This window comes from Delphinus delphis, chromosome 1 (genome assembly GCF_949987515.2).
Source record: "Delphinus delphis chromosome 1, mDelDel1.2, whole genome shotgun sequence".
Taxonomy (NCBI): Eukaryota; Metazoa; Chordata; class Mammalia; order Artiodactyla; family Delphinidae; genus Delphinus; species Delphinus delphis.
Genome location: NC_082683.1, coordinates 30,054,884 through 30,080,945, shown reverse-complemented (window position 1 = coordinate 30,080,945; position 26,062 = coordinate 30,054,884). Strand labels below are relative to the sequence as shown.

Here is a 26,062-nt window from a genome sequence, read left to right as displayed (position 1 = left end):
GGAGGGCCTCATCCTCCCTTGAGCTCAGAGCAGCTCTGCTTTTATTCGCTTTATACACACAGCAGAGGCTACAAAGTAAACTGCCCACAGGGATGAGGTAAGAATTCCTTTGAATGGGAAGAGGCCTCTGAGGGCCAAGGAAAAGTGCTACACAGCTCCTCTTGACTGTGGCTCGTGTTGCTAGATATTTTTTGGTGGCTAGTGACTATTTTTGTGAAATCTCATGATTTTTAAATTGTTAGCAATTCATTTGAAAAGACAAAATCCAAACAGTGAAAAGCGTTTGCGGCCCTTTTTGGTCTATGGGCTGGCGGTAAGGTTTGAATTTTCTTTGCCGCATGCCAGCCCTGTGATAGTTCAGCCCATGCCTTAAATCCTGGGATGGGGAGCTCATTACCGTCTCCCAGCCAGCTCTTGTATGGAATGAAGGACTGCTCCATCTTTGTCGTGTGACTGGTATTTACTACACATTCCCTGCAACTGGGTCTAGGCAGTAGTGCAGTTGGAGCCAAACTAGGGTAAGGGTGGCTTTGAGTAAAGAATGTTGGATCCTAAGTGTTTTCTTGACGTCAGGCTCTACTTAACAACAGTGTACCAGACAGTGAAGGAAAAGGTACAAGCCTCAGCTTTGGTGACTTAATCGCTTGAAATGAGTAACCTCTACTCTAAATGCTGTCACTGACTGAAGGGCCTTCTCCCTAAACTGTCAACACCGATGACCTGCTGAACCGTGACCCCAGTCTGTCTTCTCTTCCGCCGTGAGCCCCACGTCGATCATTTTGGCGAAGAGCAAATTCCAGGAAGGCAGATCTGCCAGAGCCTGGAGCTTGGGAAGTGAGAAGCACGATCACTGAATCACCTGGGCCCCTGCTTTGTCCCTGGCCAACGAGACTTGCTACACAAGTAAACTATAGGTACCCTAGATACTGTGCCCCCATGATGTAAATTTCTAGCTCATGGAAGGAAGATGTTGGGGAAAAGCTTCTTGGGCTAGGTTACCTGTGACCTGGATCTTGGGGAGAGGGCCCCCTCTTCAGGTATCAGAGAGGTTCTGCCTGAAGTAAAGGTTTTCGCATCTTCTGAGGAAAGTAGCTGCTTGCAGACCCTCACTCCAGTAGCTTCAGCTCCAAAATTGTCTCTGGTCCAGGTAGCACAGCTTGGAGATGACAGGCAGGGCGGAATATCAATTAAAAACAAATCCACAATTTATTGAAAACAGGTACCTTTCAGTAGCTCTGATTAGAATAAATCAGCTTACAGATACCATGACTCAGGAAAACAGTATGTACAAAAGTCTCAGGAAAGGGAGAATAAAACAACTTGAACACATCTTGAACAGGACTGGACTAGAATGGTCATGTAGGAAAATAATAGAGTACAACAAAGAGCCATTCACAGAACACTGTGCTCTCAGGCTTGGGGTGGGGACTCTCAGCTCCCACGTTCTCAAACCACATCTAATGATTCTTTGGGGCACAGGTGCTGGCTGGAGCGCAGGGATCTCAGTGCCCATGTGGCAGCCCACGCCAGGGCAGAGGCCACCAGGCAAGCTACGCCCACTCCCCCATGAACCTCAGAAGACAGAAGTGCTCTCTGCAAAGGCTACAGGCCTGGTGGGGACCACAGGGCCACAGACAGCTTAGAGTCCCTCTGCGGCCAGTCATGTAAAAACCCCTGATTAATCTAAGCCCTACAGCTCCCTTATCCAGATTCCCACTAACTGGACTAACCAGAGAGGTAGAGGAGTAAGACATGGAAACTGCCCACAAACCAAGTTTTGGTCTTTGGTAAACAGGGATAATACAAAATACTAGTCTACAAGTCAGCTTGAAACCAAACTACTGGGCATGGCAGGTGTTAAGATTGCAGAGCCCTGTCAGTACCCACCACAGAAGGGAGGGGATGTGCGCAGGAGGGGAGGTGTTTCCTCCTGTGGTCACTGCTGTGACAGGTCCTGCCCCATCTGCACAGTCCCTCCCAGCTCCTGGAGCCGCCCTCTCACGGAGCTCACTTCTCTGAGCCTAGCTCCCAGCCTCAAGCACGCACAGGGCGGGAACGCCAGCTGGAGCGGGCTCTCTGGTGAGGGCGAATTGGCAGTCTTCCCGAGAACAGGAGGCTCCCCTGTGCAGCCTCGGCTGGAGTTAGGGCAGGGCGGAGAGGACGTGGAGCTACGGCAGGCAGAGGCGGCAGCTGAGAGCAGGAAGGAGAATTCAGCTGGGAGAACGGCAGGAGGTTTGGACTGTATGGACACAGAGGCAGTGTCTGTCATCTGGGTTGGGAGGTGCCAATAGCAACGCTTCCTGAATTCTCCAAGAGGAACGCTTCTCCCTGCTCTGGAACTTCACGTTCAAACAGACAATAAGCCCAAGGGAAGAGGTATCTTCAGGGTCCCAAAAGTGCCCATTGAAGGTCCATCCTGTGAAATCTGGCTTCTTGGAATAGCAGCCTCATTTGTGAGTCCGTATGCTGCTGCAGATTTGAGCAAGACGGCTCTGAAAGGACAAGGAGAGAGGCCCTTTAGAGAGGACGAAGCTGGGAGCCTTGCCCACTTAGCACATAGTCTGCTCAGGTAGCACTGGCTTTGGGGCCGGGCTGGTCTGAGTGAATCTCAGCCCTCCATCCTCTATTGGTAACATGAACAAACTAACCTTTCTGGAAGGCAGCTATGCTCTCCTCTATACCACCAACGCAGACCGAACTAACCTTTCTGAATCTCCATTTCTCATCTGAACAAAGGAGCAAAATACCATCCCAAATGAGACAGTGAAGGTATAATTTGGGAACAGCAATGCTGTAGGTCCAGCTAGATGATGCATGTCACCAGATCCGGGGGGCTGGGTATGTGCCTGATCTCAGCACCGGCCTCTGTTCTGTACAACATGTTTGGGAAAGTACCTCCGCCCGTCCCCTTACTTGGATGTACCCTTCACAGACCTCCCCCCAGGAGGGGGGACCTACAGCAGTCATGTTTGCACTAGGTGTTCCCATCCACCAGCCAAAATCAAAGCGGAAGGGACCGGGGAGGCCCGTCTGACCACAGCTGAGCTAATTCAATTCTTCCTCTTGAGAATTTAAATAAGACTGAAACTGGACTGTCCGCGTTGGGCAATGGAGCAATAGAGTCAGAGCTGGGAGTGTGGCTACCCAGAGCCACATACTGACTCAAGGTAAGGGACAACAGAACCAAGAGCCTCGTGGAGAAGGTTACCCGCTGAGTGGGGGAAGGACGAGGTGCCAGAGAGGTGAGGGCATGGGCCCCAAAGACAGAGTTGCTAAAGGAGCTGGTGCACCAGAGCGGAGCCCCATCAACTCCTGGCACTGGTGGTCCCACCACTCAGAGGGCCTGCCTGTTCAGTGCTTTCTTTGATTCTGTGGGATTCCTGGTAGCAAGCTCCTCACCCTGTTCCCGAACTGTTGTGAGGAAGTTTCAGTCCCCAGGGGGTCAATTGTGCCCTAACATACAGGCACCAACTGCCTGAATGAGGCAGGATTTGATTCTCTTGTGGAACTTCTGTGGCAGGCACTCTGGTTGGACCAAAACTCAGCATCAATTTAGGGACAGAACTGCTGCTCAGTAAGCAGGATAACAGTCAAAATCCCTTGGGGGAAAGAGGCCACACAGTTGTAAGTGTAAAGCAGCAGGCCAGACCCAAAAGGCGATCCTAAGTACGGCTAAACCCAGAAGGCTACTGGAGGCCTCCTGTGTGTGGAGAGGAACCCGAGACTTACAGAGAGCTTCTTAATGTTTCCCAAGGCCTCTGGATCCAGCTGTGCGATATCAATCCTCTGCAAGTCACTGGCCAATAACCGCATGCTCTGTGTGGAGGGGAGAGGGTTAACGTGGCACGTCCCTCAGGGCAGGAACCTCCACCCAGCAGCCCAGTGTGCTCCGGGGGTCCCTTGATGTCCTGCACTTGTGGAGGGGGATGGCAAGGCAGGCGGGAGGGGAGTTAATCCGAAAGAGACAGTGCCGTCAGTGTTTATCACTGGGCCGATAGCTGGATCAGCTGAGTAGAAGGGGTGCACGTTAGCTTAGAAAAGCCCTGCAGACCTCATCTGAGATAAACCATCCCCTCCGTCCCAGGAGCCGAGGTCAGCAACTTGCTCTGCCTGCTTCAGACCCCTTGAAGCTACACAAAGTGGAAGACACAGCTCGAGCTCCCCTTTCCAGACTAAGCACGCACGCACCCCGATAGTGCCCTCCTCTGCACGCCCTTTAATATCTCCCTTACTGCACACATCACATGTTACAGTTAATTGGGAGCCTAGCTTGACTACTGAACTGCTTCTCAAGGGCAGGAATGTCTTCTACATCGAATGTCTTCTACATCTTGAACCTGCTACAAGACAGATGGGCAAATGTTAGTGGATGAACAAATGAAACCCAGAGCTGGGCAAGGATCTTGGCACTAACCTGGGAGAGGAAATGGTTCTGAGTCCTACAGAAATGTGGATATCAGAAGCCATGCAACCAAAGGGACTTTGGGTTTTGGGAGGGAAGTGAGTGATGGACAAGAGAAGAAATGCTGAGTAAGCAGCACGCCATGGCCTGATCGCCCTCTGGAACACTTACCTCTCCGCCTCCCACTGGCACGGTGAGGAATATCTCTTTGCTGTCAGCAAGAGGACTGCCATTTACAGAGACATTGTAAATCCGCTCTCTGGCTGCTGGAGTGCGCAGGCCTGGGGTCTTGAAGACCCTATAAAGTGGGAAAATCTCTGTAAAGATGGCTTGGCAGACTGAATGACACCTTGACCCCATCTGGCCTCAAGCTGCAGTTTTCAAATCACACATTTCTAAGAAGGCGCATTCTAAATTTAGGGTTAAAAAGCAGTATTGACTAAACACAGCTGGAGGAAGGAGGTTGTAATTATCAAACATACATCTAGTGAAAGTTAATTCTTATCCATGTATATTTTAGGTCCAGAGCTCCATATGGATACCAGTCTCCATCCATCCATCCATCCATCCATCCATCCATCCATCCATCCATCCATCCATCCACAAAGTCAGAAATAAACTGTGGTTAATATACTTCCAAGAGTGGCTAAGCGCTTCCATCAGGAGGACTTTTCCAGGGTCAAAGTTGGATGATTCAGAGATTACATCATTATATTAATTCCCAAAGTGACTTTCTCAAGACCTTTAAAATGCTGCCATCTATTTTTCCCTAAATGTCTTTTGCTATATACTCATGTAAAAAAAAACAATAAGCAGTTAAGGAAGAGAATTAGAAGTAGAAGGTAAGTCTTCCTCACTCTCCCCACTCCAGATAACCACTCTCAGTTCCTTATGCGTCCTTCCAGAAACTTTCTATCAAATGGGGTCATCTAGGACACGCTGCCCTGCCACCTGCTTTGGAGATGCTTGTGATCATGAAGCTCTTCCCCATCAGCACATGCGGATGTACTTATTTAATGGCTATACCCCATGTCCTATCTAGTTGACCAGCACTATGGAAGGGATTAATTTATGCTATAAGAACATCCTTGTTTATACTGGTCTCCCAAAAGGTGGTGTCCATTTTCACTCCTACCAAGAGTGTGGGAGAGTACCTACCAATTTAAAATAAACTTGATCAGAATCGGAAAAGACCAAAACAGTCACTAGAGGCCTCCTAGTCATCAGGGACAGGTAAAGAATCATTTTGTCACCAAAAACACGCAAACCTACACTCAGGGGAGAGGCAAACATTAGGAAACCCAGGCAGTTACCCTCCTCTGTTAGGGGCTTCCCAGTATTTTCTTAAACACCCTTCTTTTCTGGCAAACATCAAATGTTGGGCTCCCACAAAAATCCAAGTGCTGCTGTCAATACTCACCTTGAGTCAAACCGGGGTGTCAGGCCCGGAGTTGGTTTCACCATAGACAACTCCAGTCGGCCCACAGCTGGGGTAACAGTGGCACAATGGTTTGACCTACAGGTGAGACATGACCATTAGGTACGCCAACTCTCAGGTCCAGGGACGGCAGCCGCAGAGGCAGGTAACACTGACCATGTCAGAGCCTATCCTGGGCACGTTACACACATTAGCTCGTGCAGCCCTCCTAACCACCCTCTGAGAAGCACCATGATCCTCATTTCCGGATGCAGAAACTCAGGCATATTGAGTTAAATAACTTGCCCAAGATCATACAGCCAATTAGGGCAGAGCCAGAACTCCGAACCCAGGCCGCCTGCCTCCAGAATCTGACTTATCAATCAAGCTAACGAATGAGGGGAAGGAGCCAGCCCCTCAGCACCCTGCAGGCCCCCTAGCTGGAGCTCCTGTCCTCCTGCCAGACAGCTCCCACTGCCCAGGGAGAAATGGGAGGAGCCCACCGCTTCACAGACACACGCCCCAGTGACTACTTTCCTGAGCCTGTTAAGAGGCAGCCCCTCCCCCCAACTCCCAGCATAAACAGTTCCAAGTCTACGGTGACTCATTATTTAGCAAGAACAGGAGGAATTTTTTTTTTTTTTTTTTTGCAGTACGCGGGCCTCTCACCGTTGTGGCCTCCCCCGTTACGGAGCACAGGCTCTGGACGCGCAGGCTCAGCGGCCATGGCTCACGGGCCCAGCCGCTCCGCAGCATGTGGGATCTTCCCGGACCGGGGCACGAACCCGTGTTCCCTGCATCGGCAGGCGGACTCTCAACCACTGCGCCACCAGGGAAACCCGAGGAGGAATCTTTTAAGAAACTAACTACAGGTAGCTGACAGCCACTTTGTGACCGACTGTGGGTAGCTCTATACGTGGACTGTCAGGTAACTGAACAAAATATGCAGTGCTTACTCTGTGTTTCTGGGTCTTAATCTCCTTGTTTGCATTAAAAAAAAAAAGGGCGGGGGGAGATAGAGAACGTGGGCAGAAGAACCAGAGAAGGTGTTGGGTCAGACGGTTTCTAGAGGCCCCTCCAGCTCGGATACTGGAGGATTCGATGATGTGAAGCGCAACTTGAACACAAGTCACAAAAGCCCTTTACCACCTATTTCTGCCATGATGAATGTGGTTCTCCAATAAAACCAAAAACACATCTAAATCTGGAAAACCTGTTACCTTTTACTTTTGCCTTTTCCTTGTATAGACTGGGTTCTCTTCTTGGATGGAGGACACCTTTTAACCTGAAGTCACAGGCAAATGAAACTGAGGTTACAAAAGGCCCTGCAAAGGGGAAAGGTAAGGGAAAGGGGTACCAGCTCTGGAAAAGAAAACTAATACCGAACATCAGAAGGTCTATCTCACAGAATTCACAGTGACTTAAATAATTCTGAACATAATTGATCAACTAAGAATCTATACTGCCTGAGTCTTCAGAATAGAGGCCTTTGACTGACAGTAAAGGTAAGTGTCTTCTGGACTGAGTACAGCCTGGTTGGTCTCCCCACCCCACTCCCACCCCCTCACAAAGTGCTGCTGTGACGGTCACTAAGGGTACCCAGGTGCCCAATCCAAGGAACCCTCAGCAGTCCTCACCCTTGTTGAGTCCTCGGAGGTACCTGACAGGAATCACTCTTTACCTGCTGACATCCTCCCTTGTTTCTAAGATCCACCCACCTCCCCACTTCTCTGGCTGGCCCTCTGCGGGCTGCCTCACGAGCTCCTCTTTCTACCTTCCCTCCTAGGGTCCATCCTCAGCCTCCCCTCCACGTTCTCCCTGTACAACCTCATCGACTCCCTCGCTGGGACAACCACCTAAAGATCTGGGAGTCGTTGTCTCTCAGTCTCTTACTTCTGCCTGAGCTCCAGGCTGAGATTTCTGTCAGGGCGAGCTGTCCTGGAGAAGTACTGAACACTCAGCAGGCCAAACAACTGACACAGGGACTGCTCCCCTTAGCCCTAACCCAGCACTCCTCCTCCTCCTGTGCCCCACATGCCACCGGATGGCAGTTCCCTAGACTAGAAACCACCTAGTCATCTCTGGTCCCTCCTTCCCTCTACCAGTCTTGCCTACTCTCCATTATAAAACTTATCTCAGAACCATCCCTTCTCTTTTTACAGGGTCAGTGCCTCAGTTCAAGAATTACAGCAGCCTCTGCATGTAAATCAATGAACTTAGAACACACCCTCACACATGCACAAAAATAAACTCAAAATGCTTTAAAGACTTAAACATGAGACATGGCACCACAAAAGTCCTAGAAGAGAGCACAGGCAAAACATTCTCTAACATAAATTGTACCAGTGTTTTCTTAGGTCAGTCTCCCAAGGCAATAGAAGTAAAAACAAAACTAAACAAATGGGACCTAATCAAACTTACAAGCTTTTGCACAGCAAAGGAAACCATAAAAAAAAGGAAAAAGCCTACGGAATGGGAGACTATATTTGCAAATGATGCGACAGACAAGGGCTTAATCTCCAAAATATACAAACAGCTCATACAACTCAACAACAAAAAAACAAACAACCCAATCTAAAAATGGGCAAAAGACCTTAATAGACATCTCTCTAAAGACGACATACAGATGGCCAGTGGGCACATGAAAAGATGCTCAACATCATTAATTATTAGAGAAATGCAAATCAAATCCACCTCACACTGGTCAGAACGGCCATCATTAAAAAGTCTACAAATATATGCTGGAGAGGGTGTGGAGAAAAGGGAACCCTCCTACCCTATTGGTGGGAAGGTAAGCTGGTACAACAACTATGGAAAGCAGTGTGGAGGTTCCTCAGAAAACTAAAAGACAGAATTACCATATGATCCAGCAATCCTACTCCTGGGCATATACCCGGACAAAACTGTAATTCAAAAAGATACATGCACCCCTATGTTCATAGCAGCACTATTCACAATAGCCAAGACATGGAAGCAACCTAAATGTCCGTCGACAGAGAAATGGATAAAGAAGATGTGGTACATATATACAATGGAATACTACTCAGCCATAAAAAAGAACAAAATAATGCCATTTGCTGCAATATGGATGCAACTAGAGATTATCATACTAAGTGAACTAAGAGTCAGAAAGAGAAAGGCAGATACCATATGAGATCACTTATATGTGGAATCTAAAATATGGCACAAATGAAACTATCTACAAAACAGAAACAGACTCACAACATAGAGATCAGACTTGTGGTTGCCAAGACGGAGGGGGATGAGGGAGGGAAGGACTGGGAGTTTGGGATTAGTATATGTAAACTATTACATATAGGATGGATAAACAACAAGGTCCTACTATATAGCACAGGGAACTATACTTAATATCCTGTGATAAACTGTAATGGAAAATATACAAAAAAGAATGTCTCTATGTGTATAAATGAGTCACTTTGCTATACAGCAGAGATTGGCACTACACTGTAAATCAACTAAACTTCAATTAAAAAAAAAATTAAAAAAAAAAAAAAAGAATTACAGTAGCCTCCTGACTGGTTCCCTTGTCTCTAGTTTTTCCTCTCTCCCGTTTATCCCGAATCCTATTCTGAAATACCTATCTGGTCATGTCATTTACCAAGACCTACCTCATGAAACTGCAACTTCCAAGTTTGGCACACAAGGCCATTCATTTTCTGGCCCCTGCTCTCCCCAGATCACCCTCACAGTTTACAGCCCAGCCATACCAAACTGCTTCCTGTTCCTTAAAGGGCACTTTCATTCCTCTTCCTGGAATTCCCTTCCCTTTCTTCTCCAGCTAGTGAATTCTCACTCATTTTAAAGGCTGTGCCCAAGGGTGCTGGGGGAGCATACTTTATTTTAAGTATTTCCTTTTTCTCCTGACAGGCTCCAGCCCTGAATCTGAGTGCCTACTTACTCTTGCAGTTTGAGGATTCTTATTTTTATTTTCTTCCTCTTCTTCTTCCATTATCATGTCATCCACTTGCATCACCTTTCGTGCTATAAGAAAGTTTTAACAGAGTGATATTTCTCATGGGAATAAACTTTTATGCATTCACATTTCTTATAGGAAATAAAACTTATGCACTCTTAGGCTGTAATCAAGAAATAGATCCAATATAAAGATGACTTTAAAAAAAAAAGAGGGTGTAGACAAAAAAGAGGGTCTCAAGAGTGGTTAAGAAACCCCATATAATGCTTTGTACGGCAGCCCAGCATTCTGAATAAGAGTGCAGACCCTGGAGTCAGACAGCCTTGAGCTTGAGGCCTGGCCCTGCCTCTGACTAGGTCACATGGCTTTCATGGTGATCATCTAAAAGGGAGGAGCCACTTCATAGGGATATGATGAGACCTGGAATGTGTGCTCCACAAAAACACGGTCTTTGTTATTCATCCCAAACCCTAGAATTGCACCTACTGTATAAGTGCTTATTAAATATTTGTGGGACAAATGAATGTAAAGTCCCTTGGACGGTACTGAACACATAATAAGTATTACTATTTATTATAATAAAATACTATTTATAAATAATAAATTATTACAACTGTCATCTTAGAAGGAAAAGGGATATGAGGGATGTTTAAGATGGATGATAACGGAGGAAATAGCACCAATTTTTAATATTTAAGGGGTTGTCATATGGAAGACAGCTCTATGGGACCTCAAAGAGCAGAACCAGTATCAATATGTAGATACCACAGGAAACTCTGGTTCAAAATTAGAAAAAACGTTCTAACCATCACAGCTGTCTATCGATGACAGGTAGTCTCACTGCTAAATACGTACAGCCATGGGCTAGAAAATCCCAAGCAGGGATTCCATAGAGAAATTTAATTATGGGAGGAGAGATCAGACTTAATGACTTTTAAGCTTTTTTTTCTCCCTGACACAAATAAGAATCTAAATATATTTACCTTAAAAAAAAAATAGCTTACAATGTAGTTGAAGTCCAGTAGTCGAGAGGACACAAAACCAGTTTCTACTGTTGTCCGACCTGGGTCCCAGTGTGTTCAGTTCCCAGTGGTGAAATCGGAAGATCAGCCCCCCACACCCCACACACCAAGTAAGAAAAAAAAAAAAGTGGAATTCAAAAGAGAAATTGGACATTACCTAAATGTAGAAATAACCCAAAGCGACCTAACAGATTGCAGATTTGCAGCTAAGGAACTAACTCTAGGAACACCCAAGTCCAATTACGTCACAACCTTGCTGGGGCAGGCCTGGAACATGACACTAGGAAAGTGAAAATCCCATCATGCTGTCTTCATGCTACAGGACAGCTCTGATGGAAGGCAAGCTGGAACAAGAACTGGACGGTGTTTCTGGCTTGGCCCAGTGGAGAAGGTGCCCGCTTGGTGGGCAGCCCCAAACTCCAGGTCTTGGGTCAGGTTCATCTTCACTGGAGTTGGATGCATTGAGCTACTGGAGCTTAATGACAGTGAAATCACGTCCATAACAGAACTCACCCTGGCCTGAGTCTATGCTCACTAATTACAACCCAGCTTCCCCCAAACTTACCCTTTAAGGTAGTGTTTCTCAGAGTGTTGGACGTGTATGTGAGAGAATTTTCCACAGATGGGTCAGTGAATTGAGCAACATGGAATGACATGCTTAGACAGTTGGTCCTTTCACAATGCTCTTTGAACCCTTCTGATCACATCAGGGAGAGTCTTGGCCGGCACTAACGTGTCTTGTAGCACCTCTCCAAACCTTGCTCAGCTCTCTAACTCAGGGAAGCAAGCAGGCAACACTGTTTGGTTTCCAGCACAGCTTTTGTTTTTCTTCTTTCACCTTCACTTTAGCTCACACATTGGTCTAAAGAGTTCGGTTAGTTATCAGTCCTGTATATCACTAACTGAATGCAGAGGCTAAAATCAAATTTTTGGATTTGCAAGACTGAGGACCAGGCATTAGAGGGAAGAGGTTCCTCCAGTGAGGTCTCCCCAAGCAGCCAGCCAACCACACTAGGCCTTCATTCTCACAGTTCAACAAGGGGTTTTGAAAAGTACTCACTTTTGGCGGATTTCAGGGGTGTCTGAACAGCTTCTGCTGTTAGTTTGTTTATTTCTGTGATATCCAGGTCAGCCTGTAATGAACACAGCCAGAAAACAAAAGGTATATTCCATCAAATATGAGGAACAATATTTTAAGATTAAAAACATTAATTAAAAAACATATTCTTGGGACTTCCCTGGTGGCACAGTGGATAGGACTCCGTGCTCCCAATGCAGGGGGCCCGGGTTCGATCCCTGGTCAGGGAACTAGATTCCACATGCATGCCACAACTAAGAGTTCGCATGCAACTAAGGAGCCCATGAGCTGCAACTAAGGAGCCTGCCTGCTGCAAATAAGACCCCACACAACCAAATAAATAAATAAATAAGTAAAATATTAAAAACAAAAAAACCCAAAACATATTCTTTGATACATACAAAAGATTGTTGTTAGTTATAATACAAAATATTGAACTTCCATAAACCCACCATACTAACGAAGGCCTAAAACATTGCCAATTACTGGCTTCTAGGCTATGTATTTTTCCCTGTTCTATTTCCTTGCCTCTCCTCGAAAGGTGACCAGTCTCCTAATTCTGTCATTCCTTAGAGATAACCACTGTCATCATTCCATTTGCTTGAAAGAAAGTGTGTGTGTGTTTCTCCACAAATGTGTATGTGCTTAAACAATATTTTGTTTGCTTTTGTTTTTGATCACTATTTGTGGTTGTAGTTAATTTGTTTTCACTGCTATGTAATATCTATCACGATGGATTTGTCCAATCTCCTCTCAACAGTATTTTGCTATTACAAACACTGTTACTTTGAACTGTCTTATACATGTGTCTGATGCACACCTGTCCAAGTTTTCTCTTGGCTATATATTTAGGGATGGGGCATTACAGGGTTGTAGGGTACACAAGTGTTCAGCCTTAATATTATGCAAAATTGTTTTCCAAAGTGATTGTACTTGTTTACATGCCAGGAGCAAACAAGTTCCTAATGACCCATATTCTCTACCACACTTGATGCTATGTCAGCCTTCTCATTTTTTCCCTCCAGCTTTATTGAGGTATAATTGACAAATAAAATTCTAACATATTTAAAGTGTACAACATGAGGATTTGTGATACATACACATTGTGAAATGATTACCACAATCAAGTTAATTAACACATTCAGCACCTCACAGTTACTGTAAAAAACTTTTTTTTATTTTTTAAAGTCTAGAGGGCCAAAAGTTTTTTTACTCTGCCCCTGGGGCCTTCAAAAAGGCTTCCAGTCGCCATTCTAATTAAATTTGTTCCCAGTGGTAACTATATGTATGGGAATAGGCAAAAGCAGGCATGATTCACAGGCCTTTTCTTGCAGGGCATGTGTAAATATCAGAATAGTCGTTACAGACTAGGAATGACACAGGTTTCATCTCTGGGCTGGCAGAGACTACATGGAGTACTCAGACGGGGATTCTGAAGCTGTCAAGGCTTAGCTTAGAAAGTGCTGTGCTAGACAGACGAGTGCTGTCTGAAACGGATGATGGAATGGAACGTGGCTACTGAACATTTGAAATGAGGCTGGTGTGTCTGAGGAACTGAATACATATAATTAATTTAAAGAGCTACACGTAGTTGGTGGCTACTGTAACAGACAGTGCAGATCTAAACTCTTTACTCTGCCTCATCTAGCAGGCCAGGTCACCGTGTAATGATGCAGGGGCTTAAAGGAACTTGGACTTTAGGCTTTCTTCTTCCCCTGCAAAGGTCCAGGCAAAGAGCTGCAAGGAACCTGCCAAGAAAAGAACTACCTCTCTTTATAAACCTTGAAATTATCTGGGCTTCATGTACTCAGCATTTGACAACTATAATTTTTTTGTTGACACAGATACTTCCCCTCTGGAACCTCTTCCACAGTCAGCACCCACTGGTTGAATTTTGTGAACAGACTAAACTTAAAACTAACCAACAGTTCAAAAATAGGAGAAGTCACTTACTGTTGCTGCTTCCTCCAGCGCCCGCTTGTTTCCTCCAAGGGCTTTGAAAAGAACGTTTTGTTTAGTTACTATCAGATTCTAATAATTTAAATAATAAACCATCCTCCCTAATATGACCACTTACTTTTCTTACACTTGACAGATTAAGCCCTTGATCCAACACTCAGGAGCCTTTACAACCTAGTTTAATCTCTCTCCAAGCTTGACTGTTCCCCTCATGGCTTATTCTAGGTTCCACCACACCAAAGTGCCTGTTATTTCCCAAATGTGCCACTGTCTCTCATGACTCAGTGCCCTGGTACTTATTTCCTCTGCCCGAAATATTCCTCTGCACCCAAAAAATTTCTAATTCATACTTCAAAACTCAGCTCAAACGCAAACTCTGCTTATTTTTCTCTCTCAGCAGATCGCTGCAATGTGCTGAGTTAGTTGCTCACTATCGTCACATCCAACAACTACTCAAAACTGTAAAAGTGCCCTGCCTTGAACTGAACTCTTTGAGGACAGAGATAATACCCATAGCTTCTGGCAAAAATACGTCACACAGGGCTGCCCTGGTGGCGCAGTGGTTGAGAGTCCTCCTGCCGATGCAGGGGACACGGGTTCGTGCCCCGGTCCGGGAAGATCCCACATGCTGTGGAGCGGCTGGGCCCGTGAGCCATGGCCGCTGGGCCTGCGTGTCCGGAGCCTGTGCTCCGCAACAGGAGAGGCCACAACAGTGGGAGGCCCGCGTACCACACACACACACAAAAAAATGTCACACAGTAAGTAGGGAGTAAATGTGTATTGCAGATTTAGATGTAGAATAAAAACTTAGGTTAGGTCCTCTGGCTGGAAAAACTGGTAGTATCCCCTATAATAGTTAAGAACTCAGGCTTTGGAACCAGAATGCCTAGGTTCAAGTAGACTCTGTCACTAACTAGCTTATGAGACTTTGAGCAAAGTATACAATCTCTGTGCTTTAATCTTGTCTATAAAACAGGGATAATATTAACAATTAATATGGTTGTGATGAGGATGAAATTAGTTAATATATGGAAAACACTTGGTACAGTGCCTGTCTGCCATAGAAAGCACTATATAAATGTGCTCATTGACCACTACTCTATTCTCTTTAGTAGTACTCATAATTTTAAATATATAATCATGTCCAAATTTTAAAAATGATCCTTCTCTACTAACTTGTAAGTTCCTGGAGGCAAGGACAACGCCTGTTTTATTTCCCAATGCATCTTCAGCACCTAGCACTGTGCCTAACACATGCTCAGTGAATATTTGCAGAGATGCACAAATAGGTTAATCAATAAAAGGGGAAGTCAAAAGCATCACTGAACGTCTACTATGTGAACAGAACATGCATTGCTATCCAGGAAGGAGGCTATATACTGGGTAAAGAACAATAAGGAAAATAGTAAAAGTAAGGGTAACCCAGCAAAAGGACAGCCTTTTGCATTTCCTTGGACATTTAGCAAGGGGTGGGGAACAGGCTGGGATTTTTCTCTGGCCAGGAAAACTCTTTGAGTCCTGCACTTCACCATTCGATATGCCCATTTTTAAATTGGCATTTTCCCTAAGCTGCAGGAAGACCTGCTTGGGATTATCCTTCCACCTGAGGTCTGGTAATAAACCAAGCCACTCATTCATTTTCAAATGGTTGGATAAAATATCCCCCCCGCCCCCCCCAAAAAGAGTATTTCATGACACGTGACATCTGTGTCAAATTCACATTTCAGTGTGTCCATAAGTAAGTTTTTATTGTAAAACAGCTATGCCCATTCATTGCAGCTGTTTTGGAACTATAACAGCAAAGTTGAGTAGTTTCGACAGCGAACCCTCTGGCCTACAAAGCCTAAGATACTTATTATCTGGTCCTTTAGAGAAAACGTTTGCCTGCCTGCAGAGGTAGATGAGGGCAAGAGCTAAGGAGAAAAGTAAAGCCGGGAGGTGAGACAGGGAGTGGGGGGAAGGAGTAGGGCTGCAGTTTCCTACAGTGATCTTGGAAGACCTCACTAAGAAGACGAAGGTAACCACAGAAGGGCTCCAGGCCGAGGCCTGGGGAAAGACTAGCAGCTCTTACCGAAGTAGTCGAGCCAGTTCATCTCGCGCAGCGCCTTGGGGAGTCGCAGGATCTCGATGTTGTACAAGTTATCCATCTCCTTGAGGAGGTTCTGCCTGTCTGACTGAATCTGCTTGGATCGTATTTGCACTGCGAGAGGGCAGAGCGGACGGGACACGGGTCACCCGGCGGGCGAATGCGGCCTGGAATCCGTGCTGCCAGCGCCCCAATCCGCCAGCACCCCGCGACTGCCCCAGGTGCTAGCGACCACCCGGGCTCCGCCCCTTACCTTCACGGTCGAAGTCCTTAAGAAAAGAGGCGAGCTTTCGGCTCCGTACCGAGCTGGTCTTGGTCACCCGACTGCCGCCCTTCCTAGCCGGAGCCATGGCGCTTCGATGGAGGCTGCGGGGAGAGGGGGCCGAGCCACAAGGCGTCAGCGGCGGAGACGGGGAGGGACAAGGGGCCGCAAGGGTGAGGGAGAGGGCGGAGGGCACCCCAGGGGCTTTGGAGGGGGACCCCTGCCCTTCGGGGCCTGGGCATAAAAGATCTGCGAGGCACCCACCTGTGGGTCCCGAAACAGGGGCTGAGAAAAACCTGGCTGCTTCAGCTGAGAGAGAGCGGCTCCGGGGCTAACCAGACGTGCGACCGCCGCCACCAAATTCAAACTGCCACAGTCTGACCAGTGAGAAGCCGCCGTCTTAGGAGGATCCCACAATAACCAATCACAGGGAAGCTCTGCGATCGGACAGCCAATCCACATATAGGACTACAGTACCCAGAAGGCATTGACGGCATATTTTCGCGACTCGGTAGCCATGTTGGGGCATGCGTAGAGAGACTCGGAGGCAGGCTGGGGCCCTTGGAAGGTTCTTAAACTTTGATTGCTTTAGCTTTAAGTTTTCCCGGTGGTTTAGGGAAAGCGACGCGCAGTCTCAAGGAGAGGAGACAAGCTTCTGGCTCCGGATGCACGGATAGGCCCGGGGAACCCGCAGTCTAAAACAGGAAACTGCCCGAACCCGGACGAGCCTCCTCCGAGGAATAGTCAGGAAACGCTTCCCGAGGTGGGAAACAAGGGTCCTGCCTTCCGAGAGCCCCTCTAAAGGTAAGACAACGCCTTGCGTTAAACTCCTGTCGGGAGGAGTAGACGGCCCTACCTGAGGAAACGCTGTTCTCACCTGCGAACGGAAATAACTCCCACCCATGACCCGGTCCTTCCCCTATCGATTTGGAACCCTAATGCTTTTTTTGTTTTTTTTTTTCCTTCCCCCAACGGAAGATGACTCAAGACCAGCCTTTGCTCGCGGTGCAGGAGGCCCTGAGGAAGTGCTTTCCCGTGGTGGAGGAGCAGCAGGGCCTGTGGCAGAGCGCTCTCAGGGACTGCCCGCCCCTCCTGGCCTCCCTCAGCAACCTGGCAGAGCAGCTGCAGGCCGCACAGAACCTGCGATTTGAGGATGTGCCGTCACTTCGGGCCTTCCCAGACTTACAGGAGCGGCTGAGGCGCAAGCAGCTGGCGGCTGGTGACACCCTCCTGGACAGGCTAGGGGAGAGGCTGTAAGAGGCTCAGTGGCGTTCGCTCTTGGCGGAAAGATTTTAAAACTGGGTGTTTAATAAGCTAGGATCAGTCGGAAGGGTGTTTTTCTTCTTACTTGAGAGCGTGGTATTTAGGGATATGTCAGCCTTTGCTCCTTTCCGTTTGTTGCAATGGGATCTCTGTCAAGAAGGCATTTTCTGGCACCTCCCTTGTCAGACTAGGCGTGACAGTGGTGGACTTAGTAAAAGTTATCAAAGCAGAACAGAAGAGCAATGGGGATCGCTTATTGGCCCTCCTCTATAGTCTTTCTTAGGTAAAAAGCAGTGAGGAGCTATACTGTAAACTTATTAGGTGCCAGAGCTAAGGGTTTTACATACATTATCTCATAAAATCTTTTCAACACCTCTTTGACTTAACCTCACTTAATTAATTTTTCCGATGAGGAAACTGAGGCTCAAGCAGATTGCCTATGGTTGTGCAGTTAGTAAATAGTAAAACTGGGATTCTAACCCAAGTATACCTGACACCAGGGCCACTTGTTCAGCTGTTCATTGGTGTCTGCGTGCCACGAGTAGCACGTCTCTAAGCTCTTACTATGCCTAATGTTAGACCCTCTACCTTAGAGTTACAGGTAATTGAGGATAGAGAAGAGACAGGGCACGTATGGCCTTTCCTTGACCAGGACAAGAGAAGGGTCTAGTGTGTAGAGTCTGTGCCGTAGACTAATAGGAAACTGTCAAAGATGGGGCCTTCTTTGTATTCATTTGTACAAAAAACATTTTATTAAGCCCCTATGGGATGCCAAGCACAGGTGCTAGGAATACAACAATGAAGCAGACTTAGTTCCTAAGCTGAGTAAAAGAGAGAGACAAGACAATCAATTAAATTAGGTCACGGTACGTTCTAAGATTGTGAACTTTTATTTCAATTGATTATGTGTTTGTGTGTGAGTGTCGGGCTGTTACTTTTAAGTCTATTTTTAATTGTGAGTCACAGTCAAACATTTTTGAAAGCTGCAGTTCTAGGCTAGGGACCGCCTTGCCCTTTGGGAAGTTGTAGCCTTCGTCTTGGTGGCTGGGCCCCTTGGAGTCACCAATGGAACAATAACAAAATTTACCATAAGCTAGGCACTTCGCGAAGCACTTAATATGCATTGTTGCATTTACTCTTCACAGCAATCCTTTTCATTCATTGGACAATTGTTTGTTGTTCTGTCTGCCGGTCTCGATGTTTTAGGTACTTAGGATGCACAGTGAACAAAAGAGACTGTTTTTATTCGTGATTGAGAATAAGTAACTTTCCTAAGATCCACAGTAGTCTGGGTGTGTCAAGAGCCCAAATCTTACCTGTTGAAGAATTCACTAGGATGGGGCACGAGGTAGCATGAGAACACTGCTGGTTTGTTGCTTCAGTTTCGTCTTGCTTATTCCTCTCACGTACATTGCATTGGACTGTGTGTGAGCATTTGCTGTCCTGTATGGCAGCCCCAGAAGGGCCGCTTGGTCTTTACTTTCTTTGGCAGCTGGGAATAACATCATCACACAGCTTTGAGAGCCATGTCACTTCAGCCTCTCCATCTTTAAGTCAGTTCTGAATTCTTGAGCCACCCCTGCCTCCAAGGCACCATCATCAATCTCCATAGACGAATGGATCTCATTTGGAGCAGTTTTTCCCACTGGGATGTGTGGCAGTAAATATCTGGAGACGTTATTGATTGTCACACCTTGGGAACGGTGGAGGCATGGTTTGTTCTTGTCGTCTAGTAAGTAGAGGTCGGGGATGCTTCTGAACATCCTGCAATGCACAGGGCAGCCCTCCACCACAAAGAATCATCTGGTCCAAGACGTCCTTAGTGCTGAGGTTAAGGAACCTGGCCTTAGGCCTTTCTCATGATATTGCCTAATATCAGACTCTTCCCCCAGAGCCGCCCTCCTCAAGGTGCGTGATGTAGTCAGCAGCCACGTGGAACACGTGCTTCAGGTCTATGAGCAGCATGCAGACACGATCAGCCTCGATGCTGTCCTGCAGGCTTCAGCTGCAAGCCCCTCTGTGGCTGAAATGTTGGAGTGGTTACAGGATATCGAGAGACATTATCGAAGTTTGTATCCTTTGCACACATTTCAGGTAGTTCCAGAACTGTTCCAGGAAGTCTTTTTAATTTCAGTTTTCACAAGATTGCCCAAAAATATATCGTATGGGTCAGTTCTCTTTGGTTCTTGAACTTGGATTCTTTCTGCATTCCTTTGTACAGTCATTCCTTAAATCACTTATTGAGTAACTGCTCCCTGCCAGGCGTTGCTCTAGGTGCTAGAAGATAGGCATTAAAAAAAGGAAATTATATAGAATGTCAGATGGTGATAAGTGCCTTGGAGAAAAATAGAGCAGGGAATGAGGAAAGCGAGGGGTGAGGGTGGGCTTGTGGTTTTAAATAGGGTGGTCTGGGAAGGCCTCACTGAGAAAGTGGTATTTGAGAAAAGACCTGAAGAGGGTGAGGGAGAGAACCATGGGGGTATTTGGGGGAAGAGTGTTCCAGGTAGAAGAAACAGCAAGCGTAAAGGCCCTGAGGTGACAGCGAGCCTGGTATGTTCAGGAAGTAGCAAGGCGGCCAGTGGGGCTTGAGCCGAGTGAAAGGGGGGTGGTCTAACAGGAGATGTGGTCAGAGAGGCAGAGCTAGGCCTGGTGGGGCCTCCAAAGTCTTTGAAAGGATTTTGGCTTTTACTCTGAGTGAGATGGAAAGCTATAGAAGGTTTTGAGTAGAGGAGTAACCTAATCAGACCTATGTTTTCAACAGTATCACCCAGCTATGTTCTGAGGAAGGACTTGGGTGGAAGCAGAAAGACCTGTTAGTTGGAGTTCTCTCACCTTTTTCCTCTCAATTCTTGCCTGTTAGTCGCATCTACCCTCTGGCTGGAGTTTCTACCTTCATTTGAATCACTCCCAAGCCAACCTTTATTCTTGCCTCTAGTTTTGATTTTCAGTTTCCTGCAGATGCCTCCCACTGGAATCTCGCGGAACTGCAAGCTGAAATGGAGAATTGAAATCCTCCGTCCAGCCCTCCCGTGCAACTCCTGTTTCCTTAAGTTGTAGCATCAAACCTGTCTGATCGCTTAGTCTGGAAACTTAAGCAGCATTTTCCCCCCTTCCTGCTGTTTTCTGCTTGCAGCGTAGCAGCATCGGCCACAGTGGTGGCAGCAGCAGCGTGGGCAGTGGGAGCAGTAGCTGGGGCCACCCTCACTGAGCGCTTATGGTGTGCCAGCTGCCGTTGTAAGAATGTTAGCACTCAACTGTTAAGTCCTTCCATTCTGTTTCCTTGGTGCTTCTTGTAGTTTCCTCCTCTATCCCCACTGACTCTACCATTGTTTCTCACTTGGACCCTTAGTCACATGCAGTCTCTAGACAGGTTTCCCTGACCCTGGCTTCTTTCCCTCTAAGCCACCCCCGGGTAGTGGCCTCACTCCGCAGATCTATCTTCCGGAAGTCTCGTTTTGATCCTGTTGCTTGTGTAGGAGTTTTCAGTAGCTTCTGGTGCTCTGAGGACGAGAACCCCCGTGCTGGTCTTTGTGTTCTGGCTCCACCTGCCCTCTCAGCCACCTTTCCTGCTACTCTGCACATCGTTCCATGCCAGCCGCACTGGAAATGTCCTGCCCCTGAATCCATTATGTGCTGGAATCCTCCTCCTGTCCTCTAAAAGCGATGAACTCATCCTCTGAACTTCCACTGAGTTTTATCTTTCCTGTCACTTAGAGTCTTTTCAGTTTCTGTTTTTTTCTCACCACGGTGAGATCCCAGATTGCAGGGACAGTGTTTCTGTCCTTTTCCCTGTAGCCCAGAGCCATGTGTGTAAAGAAGGGCTCGGTAAAGATGTGTAGCAGAGGCGAGTCCTGCCCACCTGGTAAATGTGGCAGTAGCTGCGCCTTCACTTTTCTCGCTCCCAGGAGCTCTCTCCAGGGTATTTTCTTCCTTCAGCATATTTCATTTTCTTTTTGAGCACCTTCCTTAACTCCCAGGAAGGTACCTGAAGAGGAAGTACCTTCTGTCCTCAATCCAGTGGGGAGACTTGGGAAACATCCAAGCTTTGCCCAAAGCCTGGGACCGAATTTCGGAAGACGAACACCCAGACCTTGTACGAGGTACTGGTTTTCATTTAGTCCTTCGTGTCTCCTCCCCTCCTTTCTTTCTGTGTCTCACCTCTTTGAAAGCATGTAGAGATGCCCTCATGGTGCCTTTGTAGCTTTTACAAATCTGATGTTTTGTGTTTTCTGGAGAGGTGGTATGCCATGTGTTCTCTCTCTTCCTGTTCCAGATATCCTGTTGAATGTTTCCTTCTTCCTGGAAGAGTGAAGAAGCCGTGTGTTTATCGGGAGACTAGGGGGACGCAGTTGAAGACCGACCTTACTGCGCTCTGATATTTCTAAAGAAATGTCAGCATTGCAACTGGACTTATTGGAAATGTCAGTGCCTAGAGCCTGAGGATTGTACTGGATGTTGGGTCTTCTTCATGCCAGGTCCTGGGTGAGGGCACATGGTCACACCTTGCCCTTTCCTAAGGCTCAGGGGAGTGGACAGAGACAGAGAGGATGCAGGAAAGGCTGTGCAGAAGAACACTGGGTGCAGAAGCAACAGCCACAGAAGTGGTAAGGAAGGAAAGGACAGGGGTAGAGAGTGCTGCTGCCCCCAGCATCATCCAGAGCTCTGAGCCTCGTTGACACCAGGTCCTGGTTTCGTGTATTTGTGTCAGTATCCAACTCCTTGATGGAAAAAAGTGGCTTTGATGATTTAAAGAAGGAAGGGGTGGGACTTCCCTGGTGGTCCAGTGCTGAAGAATCCTCCTTCCAATGCAGGGAACACAGGTTTGAACCCTGGTCAGGGAACTAAGATCCCACATGCCGAGGGGCAGCTAAGCCTGCGTGCCACAACTAGAGAGAAGCCTGCGTGCTGCAACGAAAGATCCCGTGTGCCGCAACTAAGACCTGACACAGCCAAATAAATAAATAGATATTTTAGAAAAATAAAGAAGTAGAGGTGATATTGGTGGAAAACAATTACTGTTTTCGAATTGCAGTAGCTCCTTATCATCAAAACAATTTTCGTTTCCAGAGCCTACCACCAGGGGGAGGTGGTGCAGCATGAATTATTCTGAATGCTTTGTGTTTGGAGGGGTTCTCTTGTTGCTCTTACTGAGAGTAAGTAACTGGGGATAGTGGGACTCCTCAAATAACAGTTTTTTGTTTTTTTTAAACCAAAGCTGGTGACTGACTTGCTACAGTTCTGTGATCTTGGGGTGGCTGCGTAGATGGGAGAACACCAGCTCACAGTCAGGTGTTCAGGGTTGGGTTTCTGAGGCCCAGTGCCTTCATCAGTGAAATGGTCGTGGTACTTCCCGACCTGTCAACTTCCTGGGCTGGTGTAAAAATCTGGGTCATTGGATGTAAAGAGGCTTAATAAAGAATATAGATATTTTTCAAAATGAAAACGACTTTTTTCGTATTACAAAAGTGATATATGCTTTTTAAAAAACAGTAGAGGGCTTCCCTGGTGGCGCAGTGGTTGAGAGTCCGCCTGCCAATGCAGGGGACGTGGGTTCGTGTCCTGGTCCGGGAAGATCCCACATGCCGTGGAGTGGCTGGGCCCGTGAGCCATGGCCGCTGAGCCTGCGCGTCTGGAGCCTGTGTTCCGCAACGGGAGAGGCCACAACAGTGAGAGGCCCGCGTACGGCAAAAAAAAAAAAAAAAAAAACAGAAAAATTGTAGAAAACATTTAAAATGCAGAAAAGTATAAAACAAGCTCCACCAGAGATATTTTGTTAAGTATCTTTTTAGTGTCCATATTCACAAGTTTTTTTAACAAAACAATTAGGGTGTTATTGATAAATATTGTTGTTTAAATTATCTTTTTAAAAAATCTTAATATAGTTTGGCCAGTTTTTCATATCCGTGAATATAGCTCAATACAATTATATATCATTTTATGAATGTATTATAATGTTATATTTTACATGTATTTTTTTAAGTCATCATGTTTTTCTACCTGTAAGGATAATACATTCTGGCTGTGAAAGATTGAAGTATTACAGAAAGTGAAAAATGCACAATGTCCACCTACCAGATACGTAATCATTTTTAATAATGTGGTGTATATTCTTCCAGGAATTTTTTTTTTCTTCCAGAAATTTAAAAAAATCTATCACATATATAATAATTGTAAATAACTTAACTCAAGACATTTGGTATCAGGTCTTATGATGTGCTGTGGGTACAGAGGTGAAGGAGAGCCCTAAAAAGATTTATAGTTAAACCAGGGAAAGATTTAAACCAGTGTTTCTCAAGTTTGAAAATGTATGTAAATCACTGGTATCTGGTTAAAATTTAGATTCCCATTCTGTAGGTCCTGGGGTGGGGCCCTGGACTCTGCATTTCTAATGAGGTCCCAGGTGATGCTGATGGTCCTAGGACCAGACTTTAAGTGGATAGATTTAAACTGTAATATAATAATGCTGTATTTGAGATCAAAACAGAATTCCATGAGAGGATAGAGGTGACAGCCAACTGCTTGTGGGACTCCTTCGTGGTGACTGTGACATCTGAGTCAGGCCTTGAGGCTCAGAAAGGAGTGCAGGGTGCTGCACGTACAGGGACAGTCTAAGCAAAGGCAGTATTTGAGAAAGAATGGAAGCTGATACCTCCTGGAAGTGTGTGGCCATTGTGCTTGTGGCTTGTACCCCCTAGAACTGGAAGCATTAACAGTTGACTATAGCAAGTCACTGGAGTTCACAGGGGGACGGAAGAGTGGCAGGAAATGGGTCTGTAAAGGTGCACTGGAATGAATTTGTGAATGCCATGATCAAGAGTATGTATTTTGCAAATGGGAGTTGCTTGCTTGTGTGTGTGTGTGTGTGTGTGTGTGTGTGTGTGTGTGTATAAAAATGAGCTTTTTAAACCTCCCTCATTGAAGCAAGTAATCATGACTGAATAGACACAAGTATGTTTAAGGTGCTAAGTAATAACTGTATTATTTAAGTATAATTTTTCCTTCTTAGCTTTTTTCTTCTGCTGTTAAATTGCTATCCTAATTTTCCATTTTATTTATTTTCCTTATTTTTTTGGTTGCGTTGGGTCTTAGTTGCGGTACTCGGAGTCTTCGTTGAGGTGTACAGGATCTTTTCGTTGTGGCTTGGGCTCTTCACTGCAGCGCATGGGCTTCTCTCTCTAGTTGTGCGTGGGTTCCAGAGCACGTGCGCTCTGTAGTTTGTGGCTCATGGGCTCTCGTTGAGGTGCACGAGCTCAGTAGTTGCAGCATGCAGGCTTAGGTGCCCCGCGGCATGTAGGTTCCCCGACCAGGGATCGAGCCTGCGTCCCCTGCAGTGGAAGGTGGATTCTTTACCACTGGACTACCAGGGGAGTCCCTCTAATTGTCCTTTTTAAATTTACAATTAATTTGGTTTATTTTTTGAGTAAGTGATACTTTCACATTGTACAAAATTCATAGGGTGCAAGTGCATATTCAGTGAAAGTTCCCCGTTACTCAGTCCCCCTCCCTGGAGGCAGCCAATGTTAAATGTTTCCTATGTGTCCTTCCAAAAATATTCTTTGCCTCTATGAGTGCAGGGGTGGTTACCCTCCAAGATAGCCCCATAGACCCCAATGATCCATGCCCTTGTATACTCCCCTCCCCTTCAGTGTGGGCTGACCTTACAGATTCGCTTCTGATGAATAGAAGACAGTGGTAGTGGTGGTCATTTCTGGAGCTAGGTTATGAGGAAAGACTGGCTTCCATGGTGGGTGCTGTCCCTTGCTCTCCTGGGGAAGTCGTCTGTGAGGCCGCCCTGTGGAGAGCTCACACGAGAGCCTGATGCCTGCCAGCAACCCCGAGTGAACTTGGGAGCAGACCCTCTTCCCGAGCTGAGCCTTCAGATGAGACCACAGTCCCAGCTAACAGCTTGACTACAACCTCATGAGGACCTAAGCCAAAGGCAACCTAGCTCCGCCGGACCCGGATTCCTGACCCATGGAAACAGATAATAAATGTTTGTCTTAAGTCATTAAGTTTTGGGGTAATTTGTTACACAATGATAGGTGACTAATGCAAGAAGCAAGTATTTTTGTATTCTCTGTAACTTCATACAAATGGTAGCATGCTGTGTATCCAGTTTTGCACCTCGTGTTTTCCACCTACTGTATCTTAGAGATCATTCCATACGAATGCGTAAAGAGCTTCCTTAATTTTTTCTAAAAACAGTTGCATAGTTTTCTGTTGTGTGGGTATAACATAATTTATTTAGCCCCTTACTGATGGCCATTTAGGTTGTTTCCAAAGTCTTGACACTTGTTAGGTTTTGGTAGCCCTCCCTCTCACTGCCACCCCTGCTCATGGTTTTTTCCTTGGAATTTTCAGTTAGTTAATACCGCCCCACGCACTCACCCGCAATAAAAAAAGAATTCTGTTGGTATTTTTACTGGAATCGTATTAAATTTATAAACTAATTTAGGGAGAATCATCATAGTGGGAATCCTTCTTGCTCTCCTTTAAGCATGCCACTGGCTCATGGGTTGAGATATTAAATGTGAGTTCTTTTCTCTGTTTCCCTCAGGTGGGGAAATAGACTCTTGGTGCTCAGAACCCTCTTCCCTGTCCGTGAGACAATCTGTTGGGACGGAATGAAGAATTTGTGT

The 26,062-nt window shown here is 46.4% G+C and overlaps 2 protein-coding genes across 3 annotated transcripts; one reads left to right on the top strand and one right to left on the bottom strand.

The window, feature by feature from the left end:
- Positions 1-1,209: 1,209 nt before the first annotated feature.
- On the bottom strand, positions 1,210-16,513 carry CDCA8 (cell division cycle associated 8). Its single transcript, XM_060003911.1, has 11 exons — positions 16,425-16,513; positions 16,152-16,264; positions 15,884-16,012; positions 13,807-13,847; positions 11,836-11,908; positions 9,739-9,821; positions 7,040-7,104; positions 5,823-5,918; positions 4,574-4,700; positions 3,730-3,816; positions 1,210-2,492 (listed from the first exon to the last, which is right to left on the bottom strand). The coding sequence occupies exons 2-11, from the start codon at positions 16,246-16,248 to the stop codon at positions 2,448-2,450; spliced, it is 843 nt and encodes a 280-aa protein (XP_059859894.1). The 5' UTR covers positions 16,249-16,264; positions 16,425-16,513; the 3' UTR covers positions 1,210-2,447.
- Positions 16,514-16,706: 193 nt separating this feature from the next.
- On the top strand, positions 16,707-25,742 carry AIRIM (AFG2 interacting ribosome maturation factor). 2 transcript variants are annotated; one of them, XM_060019588.1, is made up of 5 exons: positions 16,707-16,964; positions 17,139-17,413; positions 19,316-19,495; positions 21,405-21,523; positions 21,697-25,742. In XM_060019588.1, exons 2-5 carry the CDS (start codon positions 17,139-17,141, stop codon positions 21,732-21,734), a joined length of 612 nt encoding a protein of 203 aa, XP_059875571.1. In that variant the 5' UTR covers positions 16,707-16,964; the 3' UTR covers positions 21,735-25,742. The 2 variants fall into 2 exon arrangements, with proteins under 2 accessions (XP_059875571.1, XP_059875581.1); XM_060019598.1 differs by having other exon boundaries at positions 21,401-21,523.
- Positions 25,743-26,062: the final 320 nt, after the last annotated feature.

Excerpts from the sequence above, each read along its gene's own strand:
- AIRIM (XM_060019598.1), top strand. The coding sequence starts at position 17,139 with ATGACTCAAGACCAGCCTTTGCTCGCGGTGCAGGAGGCCCTGAGGAAG. Across the intron at positions 19,496-21,400 it reads GAGAGACATTATCGAAGTTT|GAAGGTACCTGAAGAGGAAG; the intron begins GTATCCTTTGCA and ends CTTAACTCCCAG. Across the intron at positions 21,524-21,696 it reads ACACCCAGACCTTGTACGAG|ATATCCTGTTGAATGTTTCC; the intron begins GTACTGGTTTTC and ends TTCCTGTTCCAG.
- CDCA8 (XM_060003911.1), bottom strand. The coding sequence starts at position 16,248 with ATGGCTCCGGCTAGGAAGGGCGGCAGTCGGGTGACCAAGACCAGCTCG. Across the intron at positions 9,822-11,835 it reads ACCCCTGAAATCCGCCAAAA|CACGAAAGGTGATGCAAGTG; the intron begins GTGAGTACTTTT and ends ACTTTCTTATAG. Across the intron at positions 3,817-4,573 it reads TGCCAGTGGGAGGCGGAGAG|AGCATGCGGTTATTGGCCAG; the intron begins GTAAGTGTTCCA and ends CCCTCCACACAG.